Source organism: Carassius carassius, chromosome 38 (assembly GCF_963082965.1).
Source record: "Carassius carassius chromosome 38, fCarCar2.1, whole genome shotgun sequence".
Classification (NCBI taxonomy): domain Eukaryota; kingdom Metazoa; phylum Chordata; class Actinopteri; order Cypriniformes; family Cyprinidae; genus Carassius; species Carassius carassius.
In genome coordinates, this window is record NC_081792.1 from 28,539,786 (window position 1) to 28,552,150 (window position 12,365).

The following is a 12,365-nucleotide window of genomic DNA, read 5'->3' on the forward strand; positions in this document are numbered from 1 at the left end:
GGGAATCTGTAATAAAATGTAACCAACCGTATAATGGTGCATATTTAGGACATTCAAATAAAAATAGTTATCAATTTGAAAACTTTCATATTTTTTACTGTTGATGTCAAATGTTTAGTGTCCAAGCAGCAGAATTTTTTTTTTTTTCATTAAATAATCCATCGTTTGTTTGGTAGAAGCTCATGAAACTAGGCGGATATCAATGTGGATGGGATATGTGATCTCAAAAACATGCTGAAAAACCAACGAAACTACACAAGAATAAAAAAAAAAAAAACAATTCCAGCTTATTATTTTAGTGTTATTTTAGGTTTATTTAAGTGTCATTGAGATAATATTAGTTTAATCATATTTTAATCCGTTTAGTTTTTAGTAATTTTGTCGCTTTTTTAGTAGTTCTTATTTCTTTTAAATGTATATTAAGTTTTTTTTATAATTTTTTTTAATAGTTATTTTAGTACATTAAGGTACAGTGCATTAAAATGACAAATGAAACTAGTTGAAATAAAAAAAAAAGTTTTAGTTTTTTTATATTATTATATTTATTTTATATAATCCTCATTATTATGAATTTGACTATTATTTTATATTAACGATATTTATTATCATTATTTATTATTTTATGTTTATTTCAGTTAGTTCATTTATTTATTTAATAAAACATTTATGGCCGCAGCGAGGATAAACATAGTTTCCTTTGTATTTTTGTCAACAAGGACATTAAGAATCACAGCTGATAACAATTTTGGTTCATTTGATCGCTCTGGAAATGGAAGATCACGTCAGGTGCATTGCATTGTGGGTATGCAAGTCATTTGTGCAGTCATAGCTTGTAATAAGTATTTTATAATACATCCATTAGGCCAATTTGCACGCTGTGCATAGTTTATATTGTGCATATTGTAAAACAGTATGATTAGTATGGTGTTCTTAACATAGCCATGCTGTTAGACTCGTCAGGAGAGTCCCATCATCCCTAATGAGCTCTAATTACAGCCGTGATGATGTGAACAGCAGATGACCCCTACATAAACAGCACATCCTGGAAATGTTACCGAGATTGTCTTGTCAAAACAAGATGATCAGTGAGGAAATGCAGAAAAGTGCTCATATCCGACCGGCATCAATCAAACCCTAATTTAATCTGGTTCAGACCAATGCCACCAAAAAAAAAAGGAATATGCAGGCCACACCATGTGAATCTAAACAGCCCTGTGGTCCATTTAAGCAGCATATGAAGCTATAGATTGCTACAAAATCCTAGAAGGAATTTTATGACTGCAGTAAAACTAAAGCTGATGTGGGTTTAGTTGATGACAGATATCATGGAGCCGATGTATTTTATAAACACTGGTATGATTGATTGTGGTGTGACATCAGTTATTCCTATAACTGGTTCTTCTTACATCAAATCCTGGTAGAAAATCCACCAAGCACAAACATGCACTGCTCTCGAAAGAAAACTGCGTCATTCAGCGTCAAATCAAACAGATTTCATAAAACGTTCCAAGCTAAAATTTTCAATTTGAAAGATAAAATATTAAATGCATTGGATGTAATCCACAATTCTGTGGAAGTGGTCAAAATGAGATTTGGAGCACACAAAGAAAAATAGCTATGCTGCAGGAAAACATGTCTGGAGCAGAATGTCTCATCTAGATGTCATATATCAAACTGTTGCCATTTATTCTGCTCCTCTCAGGAGTCGAGGAACCATTTCAGCAAATAAGACAAAGCATGAGTTCAAATGTCACACAAACTGCCCTTTTCACTCTGGTCAGACCCAATCAGAATTGAGTCACTCGCTGATCGTCTGTGATACGATGAGATCATTTGTCATGAGGTTCAGTGTAAACTATATTGTAAAAATATTTTAGCTTTTTAAAAAAAATTTAAGACTAATGAACAGTGTATTCATAAATATAAATTATAAACCTATTTTTATTATCATTATGGTTTCATTTTGCATTGTGACAGCATTTTCATAATTTATAAGGATTTCTTTGAGGTCATAATAATCAATAATTGATATGCTAATTATTATTTATTTTAAATATTTTTTAAACAAAGTTTTTATTTTCATTATACAGTTAAAGGGTTAGTTCACCCAAAAATCTAAATTATGTCATTAATAACTAAATGGTGGTCTTACTGGTTTGGAACGACATGAGGGTGAGTTATTAATGTCAAAATTTTGATTATTGGGTGAACTAACCCTTTTACAAAACATATTTTGTATTGTTAAATAAGATTACCATATAGTGCTTCAATAATATTGCATTATAAATTAAATAAATCTCACCCCATTAACCACATGGAAAATAATGAACTATTTGAAATAAAAAAAAAATATTTTTAATTATTTTATAATACAGTTAACAAAATATATTTTTGTTTTAAAAAAAAAACTATAATTTATGTGGTTTCATAATACTCCATCATAAATTAAAATTAATTGATTTCACCCAATAAATCACTTTGATAATAAAATACATTGGAAATATAAATTATAAAATATTTGAAACAGAAATTATTTAGAATGAAACCCATTTTCTTATTATTATGGGTTTGTTTTGCATTGTGAAATTATTTCCAATGCTTAATATGGATCTTGAAGCTATAAGCATCTAATATTTAAGATAAGTGTATACATTTCTATGTCCTTTAAAGTACCAGAACATACCTGAGAACTGTGATGACTACAGATAAAAAGATAGCTAAGGAAAAAAAAGCCTCTCATCAAAGAGCATCATTAGAAACTTTTTAATTAGTGGCTAATTTCCATCTCTGGCTTTACAGTGACTGTCATGCAGAGATCTGGTTTGACGGTCGTTCAGATGCAGTCGCAGGAAATGAGGTCCTTAGGGGGTCGTTACAAACTCACAGAGCACCATCACTGTCCCAGAAGCAAACAGTTTACTGCTCACATGCTCATCAAACAGAGATGATTGACAGCTGACCAGAATATCACAAAGACGTGGAAACCACATAGGACATGCTACAGCAACAGTATAGCAACAAAACACATTTAGAACACTATTGCAACACACTACAAACACTTGGAACACTATTGCAACACACTACAAACAGTGTGAACACTTATTGCACTTATTGCAACACACTACAAACACTTGGAACACTATTGCAACACACTACAAACACTTGGAACACTATTGCAACACCCTACAAACACAATTGCAACACACTGCAAACACTTGGAACACTATTGCAACACACTACAAACACTATTGCAACACACAACAAACAGTGTGAACACTATTGCAACACACTACAAACACTTGGAACACTATTGCAACACACTACAAACACTTGGAACACTATTGCAACACATTACAAACACTTGGAACACTATTGCAACACAATACAAACACTTGGAACACTATTGCAACACACTACAAACAGTGTGAACACTATTGCAACACACTACAAACACTATTGCAACACACTACAAACAGTGTGAACACTATTGCAACATTACAAACACTTGGAACACTATTGCAACACAATACAAACACTTGGAACACTATTGCAACACACTACAAACACTATTGCAACACACTACAAACAGTGTAAACACTATTGCAACACATTACAAACACTTGGAACAATATTGCAACACAATACAAACACTTGGAACACTATTGCAACACAATACAAACACTTGGAACACTATTGCAACACACTACAAACACTTGGAACACTATTGCAACACACTACAAACAGTGTAAACACTATTGCAACACAATACAAACACTTGGAACACTATTGCAACACACTACAAACACTATTGCAACACACGAGTGCTGCATACACTTGAAGTGCGCGGACTAAAGCCTGTCAAACAGCGCCTGGTTATTGAACTAAGTTATATTTTGCGCTAATACTGTCAAAACACAGACTCAGTTGGTTATGTCTAAAATGAAAGTGAACAGTTGAGAGAAAAACATACGTGCCTGTATATAAGATGCGTGCAGGTCTTAAAGGGACGGTACGCCTATTATGCAGCATACATTGCTGTCAATGGATAGAACACCCTCAAATTTCATTTCTGTCATTATTTACTCATTGTCATGTTGTCTCAAACCTGTATTAATTTATTTATTGTGCTGAACACAAAAGAAGATATTTTGAAGAATGTGGGTAACCAAACAGTTGCCACGTTGAGTTTGATGGTAGCAAAAAATACTCTAGAAGTCACTGTGGACCAGCAACTGTTCCTCAAAACAGCATTTATGATCAGAAGAAGAAAGAAACGCATTCAGGTTTAAAACCACGTTTGAGTGAGTAAATGATGGTATAAAAATAAAACAACAGAACTGACAGACAGCTGACAGAATTTTTATTCTTGGGTGAACTAAACCTTTAACATTAATAAAACAACAAAACACAAAGAAAAAAATCACTCACTGCTCTTGACTTATAGACTTTGTCTTTATAATAGGGAAATTAGTTTGGCTGTAATGCTCGGACAACTTGTAAAATAGTCAAACCAACGTGAAAAAGAATTGTCATAAAATCGTAAAAATCATAATATATATATATATTTTTACAAATAAAAAAACGTGATATATTATAAAATATCATAAAAAAACATGCATTCATTAATGTAACAACTATATTTATTTAAAATACCATATATATTTTTGTCCTATATTTATGTTAAGTTCCTTAAAACACAATCACTGTACAGGTATAATCTATAATTTACTTTAAAATATATAAAAATATATATTATATTATATTATATTATATTATATTATATTATATTATATTATATTATATTATATTATATTATATTATATTATATTATATTATATTATATTATATATAGATGTTTAAATTAACATTAATGTATAGTATTTTCATAATATTGTATTATACTATAAATTAAACCAAAATATTTTCACAAATATCTATAATTTACTTAACAATATATATATATATATATATTAATGAAAAGTGTTTTCATAATTGTTTTTAATGTCTTCAAAAGTTAATTTCACCCCAACAATCAAATGAAAAATACATTTTTACAATAAATGATTATTAGATAATTAAAATGATTCTCAAATAAAATGTTTAATTATTCTGGATGATAATTGATAAATTATTTAAATTATTGTAAATGAAACCAATCACTATGGGTTCTTTTTGCCTTATTCCATTACAAATTCTATTCAAAATTTGCATTATGGAAAAGCAAAAAAAATAACAATGAATTCATGAATGTAATCACTTTACAATCCTTTATATGTAGGTTCTAAATTTACGTTGTTGGGTTCCAGACGGTTCTACAGTATGTTGACCTGAAATGACCTCTGATTCTGTACACTGACCTGAATACAGTGTGTGTGGAGAAATATTGTGCAGTAGTATTAGATCAGCAGACCTGCAGAATTCTGTAATACGATTGAGCGATGCTTCTAATGACTCTGATTCGACTCACATCACGTCATACCTTTCACAATCTAATGAAGATGACCAACTACCACCAGAAAACGTCTTAACATCAGATTTCAGACTTCCAAAAGGTACTTCAATTAAACATTGCATATATTAGAAAGCACAATCAATGGGCAAAAACAAAACGGAGTGAACGTCATTTAAGTATTATGCAGCAAATGAGTCAGTGTCATTTTCAGTTTTTCCGAGAAGCCCAATTTGAGTTTGACCACCAGATCACCATTGGGTGTATCCTATGGGACCATGTGACGCAGGACAGATGCTGAGGATCTTCAGTAATGTGAATAATCAGGTGTATAAAAGCAGCGGTCAGGAGAGAAACAGAGACAGACAGACGGGAACTGAGCCGGGGAAACTATTCTTCATCCGTACAGGTGTCAGAGATCATATACAACCAGATTGCTGAAAATACATCCTGACTGTGAGTACTTTGATTCTTCAATGGTCTTAGTGTTAAATAATATGTGTCTCTGGAGCACAAAGCAGTCTTAAGTCGCTGGGGTATATTGATAGCAATAGCCAAAAATACATTTGCATGGGTCAAAATGATCCATTTTTCTTTTATGCCAAAAATCATTAAGTAAAGATCATGTTCCTATAAATTTCCTACCGTAAACATATCAAAACCTAATTTTTGATTTGTAATATGCATTGCAAAGAACTTCATTGAAGAAGATTTTCTCAATCTTTAGATTTTTTTTTTGCTCCCTCAGATTTTCAAATAGTTATAATTCTGACAAATATTGTCCTCCTAACAAACCATACATTAATGGGAAGCTGATTTGTTGAAAAAAAATATACTCTTATGACTGGTTTTGTGGTTCAGGGTCACATATATATTGTTAGAAAAATGCAAATGCAATGCATATAGTTGTATTTATTTACAAATTTCACATTTATTAAAATGAAATGTTTTATGAACTTTCTTTAATTGGGTAACTACATGAGATATTACATTTTTTATAAATGCATTTGATTATCTTTATATACAATATACTGTTAGAAGAATGCAAACTGTTAAAAACATTTATGGTTAGCTATGTGATTTATTTATTTATTATTTTAAACTAACCATCTCAAATGTAAGTGCATTTATTCATATAGATCAAAATGTTTTTGAGCTTATGTTAATTGGGAAACTACGTCACATATGTGGACTTTTATCATTATATAATATATATTGTTAGAAAAATCCAATCTGCTAAAAACATTTTGGGTACTTTATTTACAAATTTTAAATTTGTGCATTTATTAATATAGCATGTTTTATGAGCTTATATTAATTGGGAAACTTGAGCTTTTATAAATGCATTTGTTAATATATACTGTTAGAAAATTGCAAACTTAGAAAAACATTTGTTAGTCATTAAAATGAACCAGGAAAAATGCTTAAAATGGAAATTATTTGCAGCACCTAAGTTGCATTTAAATTTTTTTGTTTAAATCTAAAATTTTATATTAAAAAATAAGATAAACGCTGATCATACTGCCATTATTTATCAAGTGCCACATATGCAAAAAGGTAAATTAATATTAAAGTCAGTCTGAATATTCAGTCTAATGCAGATGTTTGTTCTGACCTGATTTAAACATCTGCAGAAAGCCATGATTTCACTGAGCAGCTGTCAGACTCTTCTCCTGATGTCCGTCTGCGGCGTTTTCTTCTGCAGGACTCTCGCATTGCCTGCGATCTCCGCATATTCTGACATCAGGTGACACATAAAACAGAATTAATCTACAGTCTACAATTTACCTAAAAATGTTACGTTTTAACAACTTAACAACTTTGAGTTTTAAATATGCAAAAGTTTTATATGACTGTGACAAAACATCTTATTTTCTTTGCATTGAATACATAGTTTGCATTTTGCATTTTAATTCTTTCCAGACCAGGCGCTCTTGATGAAGACGGAGAGGACGATTGGACGAGAGACCCGTCACTACAGGATCTGGAGGCGTATAAATTCCTGTATGAACTCGTAAACACCGATGAGAGGTATGTAGAAACACACCGTGACATCAGCTACGGCTAATAAAATAAAACATGTTTTTTTTTAATCTGTATTTGTTTTAGACCATCCAGACACGCTGATGGGCTGTTCACGAGCGGATACAGCAAACTGCTCGGACAACTGTCTGCTAAAGAATTCCTGGAGTCTTTACTTACAAAGAGAGTCAGGTAAAGATGGCCGTAGATGTGAAAATGCACATCCAAATCAACTGAAATGATTGTAATTCATGAACGCTTTGGAATACATGAGATTAGTCTCTATTTAAACTCACATTTTTGAACATAGACTTTATAGTGCACGATTCAAACTTAAATTTTTATAATTCATGACATTTTGTAACATGATATTGATGCACCATTTTCATGGTAATGCAATGTCTGATTTTAAAATGGGTTTTAAAGGATTAATTTTTAGATTTTAAGTTTTCAGTTGATATATAATTTCTAATGATTTCTAAAATGTGATTTTTTTGTGTCTTTTTTTTTTAAACAAAGGTCAGAACTCCTGTTATAATGTAGATTTTTGAGGGTGCAATCTTGTCATAAATTAATCAATTTCTTTTTCCGACATAATTTTTCACAAAAAAACATTGGTAAAATATATATTCGGGAGTCTTAGACCTTTCCAACGATATATAGTTTGTCAAGATTAGATTAGATTTCATTGTAATATAGTGAAGTAAATGCAGGCGTCCCGTATGCGGGACAGGGTGACAGTTAAAGGGTTAAAAGAAAACTATCGGCAGCTTGTTGGTGAAGTGACAGATTTAAAACACAGCATAGTGTAAAAAGTTTAAGTTTTAAGTAAAAGCACTGTACTTCTTTATCTTATATAAAATAAAATCACATCAATATCTCTAAATAAATTATGTTCCAAATTTGAAGTTGATACCACGAAACTTGAGGTTCCTATGACATTTTGTTCAGGTGCTTTGCTCCCAAACGTCATTGAATGTACAGTATATTACACAATATTACTTTTGTAATGAAATAACCACCGAATATGGAAACTCAAGACTCAGAGCTTTCCAACGATATGTGACTTGTCAAGATTAGAAACGATCTTGATTATAAAGTATTGTAGTAAATATTATCAGAAATGGACACTAGGGGGAGGAGCCATCTAAACGAAAACAATGTCTGATTTCCTAATAGTTTATATAATATGACTGTAATTCTGGTTTAATAAGTATGGATGGCAAACTGAACATGTATCATGAGGTAATACGGTTCTACTGATTTAATGAAGCTTTTAATAACGAGGCTTCAGGAGCTCATTTCCTGTCTGTGCTGTAGTGATGAGCTGGATGTGGAGCAGATGCCTGTGAAACGTCACTCAGACGCCGTCTTTACAGACAACTACAGCCGCTACCGCAAACAGATGGCGGCCAAGAAATACCTCAACTCAGTTCTGGCAGGAAAACGGAGGTACGGCTCGAATAAAAGGCGAGCATCACTATTACTAGTGCAATTAAATGACACGCTTATCACAGATGTGCACTGAAGGAGTCAGAATGTCACCGAGAATACATTTTACAATGTAATATATTTTTCTCTCTTTTATAGTCTGAATGCATTTGATTTTTTCACATTAGAGAGTTTCTGATGGATTTTGTTGTGTGGTTTAGGTGATGCCCTCCTGCTCAAACGCCGCCTGTGCTCTTCGACATGTAAGTGCACGCATTTCTGTTGATAAATGCCGTTTCTGAATTAAGAATTAAAGATTGCGAGTCATTTAGAAATGTCTGATATGATGTTCTGCAGGTGACACGGACGGCGCAGCTTCAAGATTTCGCCATCATTATATATATATATATATATATATATATATATTCAAGCTTACATAATCTGTTACAGCTGAAGCTGAATAAACACATACTGAATGAGCGCGTCAGTGGATGTGATGTGAATGACACGTCTGTCCGTTGTGCTGTTGTGTCTGTAGAAATCTGTTTTGACTGCAGTCATTCTTGATAACTGAAATCAAACCAATAAAAACAATCAAGTTTGTAAAAACAGTTTTGTCTGCTGTGGTCATTTCCGCTGGTTAACTTCACTCTGTGATCAGCTTCAGTAGAAAAATCTCTGGTGGATTTGATTCTTATTACACATAAGCTTGATTTATTCTGTGATAAAATAAAATAATGTGTCACAATGATTTTTTTTCTTCTTTTTTTTATCATCCCTCATAAAAACAATTGCTTGATATAAAATTGGTTGTGGTGGTGGTGAGGGGGGTGGGGGGGGTGCAAGTCAAATTGACAGTAAAAATAATATTATCAACATTATCATTGCTTGAAATAAGGTAAATGTTACAATAAAGCATTAAAAAAAATATTTAAGCTGTTTGCCAAAGCAAGACTTTTAATTGTAATTTAGATTGATGTATTGGACTAAAATAACAACAAATTAAATAAAAATGTATGAAAAAAAACTATATAGACATTAAAAAAATAATAATAATAATTATATATATATATATATTTTTTTTTTTTTTTTTTTTTACAATAACAAAAATACTAAAGTTGTAACTGAAATGTAAATGAAAAGAGAAAATATAAAAAGTTGATCCAAATATTAATAAAAACTATAATAGTGTCTCAGTTGCACTAAATTAGCACAGATGTAAATGCGATAAGAATCGTAAACCAAAAAGGTAAAAAATGAAATACAAAATGTTGCAATTACCATTTTGTTTTTATATTTTTTATCCCATGCAGAAAAAACTGTTTCTTATATCTATATTCAGATATAAATTATTAATTATTTATTAGTTTTATTTAAATTAATTATTGAGAACCAAGCATTATGTTTGTAGAGGGGCATGTATTAGTAAAAACTAATACATAAAAACATATTTAAATAGTTACATTCTTAAAGGTTGTTACTTTTAAAATTGGCTTACAAATACATTTTAGTAATACATGTCAGTTTTAAATTGTTCAAACATCAGCATTTTTGTTTTCAATGCTTTAGGATTCAATCCTGACCGCAGCATCAGCATCCATCCAGCAGATGGCGACAAATCCCCAAATATCTACAGCTGTTTTTCGCATCATTGCAAACTCTTCACACTATTTAGCCTTCAATAGGCACATTTGCTTAATATGCATGTAATATCCTATGAGGAATAAAGTGCATGTAATCATTTACACCTAGCAACTGCCAGAGCAAATAGCATTAAAATCATTAGAGGTCTCTGATGCTTCATCTGGGTTCGTCACATTCTCACAGACATTCAGCTGCAGGTCAATCTGTGAATCTAATGGTGAGTGGACGAAAAGCAGGACATCCCCTCGGCTCACGCTGACCTTTGACCCTGCAGCTCCTGATAGCGGTCAACTCTCACTCATTGAGAGCATTCCTGCAGATAAGAGCCCTGACGCTCTTTGAACTTCCACTGTGCAGAACAGAGTTCAAACACACACATAGCTGTTGCAGGTAGGGCTGCTTTGATTTTATACGCTTTCTGTTATTGTGCATTTTATGTTTTAAGTGCATTGATGGATAGTCAGTACACAGAATATTCGGCACAGTATTGATTTACTGATGACTGACACAATAACACTCATTAGCAGTGAAATATAAGTGATCTTTTCCCCACTAAACTGATTTTCTTTTTTTTTTCTTGATAAAACACATGTCATGCACTGATGTCAAAAAGTTAAATTAGATAAAATACACTTAAACAATATTATATCATAATATGCCTATTATATAGACTCACAAACTAAATAATATTATATTTATAATATTAGTTTTAATGTACTTATATATTATAAATAATATTATAATGTATATATATATATATATATATATATATATATATATATTTATTTATTTATTTATTTATATATATATATATATATATATATATATAAAATATATATTTATTTATTTATCTATTTATTTATATATATATATATATATATATATAATTTTATTTAACATTTTAATATGAAGTATTATATATTACTTTTTTTCTAAAACATAATAATTTATGATAATGAATATAAAATGTTAAATGACAGATTAATTAACTATTTAAAAGAAACTAAGGCAAAACAATTAAAAAAGCGTAAAGTAAAAATAAGAGTAAATAATAAATACAAATATAAGCAAAGTAGATGAAATAATTATTTTAAATAACTGTCATTTATTTAACTTTCTGAAGAAAACAAAATGCATTATGAGAATCGTAATATTTATCATTGTTATTAATTGCTTTGCTTAATAAATAACCACATTTATTTTTACCTTCGTTAAAATGTGACTTTTAAGCCTAAAATCTACACATTTGTTGCAATAATAAATTAAAAATAATAAATAAATAAATGAAATTTATGACAGATTAATTATTTTGAATAACTGTGGCATTTTTATGCTTTCTCAATAAAACATAATATGCATGATAAAGGGTGTTGTAATATTAGTTATTATCATCATTATTTGCTTTGTTATAAGTGATCACATGTATTATCGTCTGTTTTGGGCTAGGAGAAACCAAAACATGCATTATTAAAGTTGTAATATTATTTATTCGCGCTATGACTGATGCTTTTCTATGTAAATAATCACATGCATTTTCACCTTTGCTCCTCCGTGCAATTGTGAAGCTAAAAATGCTACACATGTGTTACGTTAAAAATCAAGTAAAAACGTTAGGTAGAGAAAAAAAACAACAACAATACTTGTCGAAACTATCATGGGTTTATATTTTTTGCCTTTTGCTATTGTGCATCAGAAATCACAATATTACACATCAGACTGAATGAAGGTGTGTTTGTAACTAATTAATACTGTTAATTTGGCATAAATGATTAATCAATATGATATGGCCGGTTAATGATTCTCTAAAGAGCATTGCATC

The 12,365-nt window shown here is 30.7% G+C and overlaps 1 protein-coding gene and 1 long non-coding RNA gene across 2 annotated transcripts in view; one reads left to right on the forward strand and one right to left on the reverse strand.

Annotated features, from left to right (window-relative positions):
- Positions 1-12,365, reverse strand: part of LOC132119724 (uncharacterized) — a 56,975-nt gene that overhangs the window by 41,136 nt on the left and 3,474 nt on the right. Inside the window, exon 2 of the long non-coding RNA XR_009426177.1 lies at positions 7,065-7,186. This is a non-coding gene — a long non-coding RNA (uncharacterized LOC132119724). The remainder of the gene's footprint in view (positions 1-7,064; positions 7,187-12,365) is intronic.
- Positions 5,770-9,305, forward strand: vipb (vasoactive intestinal peptide b). The gene is made up of 7 exons (XM_059529920.1): positions 5,770-5,905; positions 7,084-7,196; positions 7,373-7,480; positions 7,559-7,663; positions 8,792-8,923; positions 9,124-9,165; positions 9,260-9,305. The coding sequence occupies exons 2-6, from the start codon at positions 7,090-7,092 to the stop codon at positions 9,125-9,127; spliced, it is 456 nt and encodes a 151-aa protein (XP_059385903.1). The 5' UTR covers positions 5,770-5,905; positions 7,084-7,089; the 3' UTR covers positions 9,128-9,165; positions 9,260-9,305.

Coding starts and splice junctions, on each gene's coding strand:
- vipb (XM_059529920.1), top strand. CDS start 7,090: ATGATTTCACTGAGCAGCTGTCAGACTCTTCTCCTGATGTCCGTCTGC. Junction 7,481..7,558: donor CTCGTAAACACCGATGAGAG/GTATGTAGAAAC, acceptor TATTTGTTTTAG/ACCATCCAGACACGCTGATG. Junction 7,664..8,791: donor TTACTTACAAAGAGAGTCAG/GTAAAGATGGCC, acceptor TCTGTGCTGTAG/TGATGAGCTGGATGTGGAGC.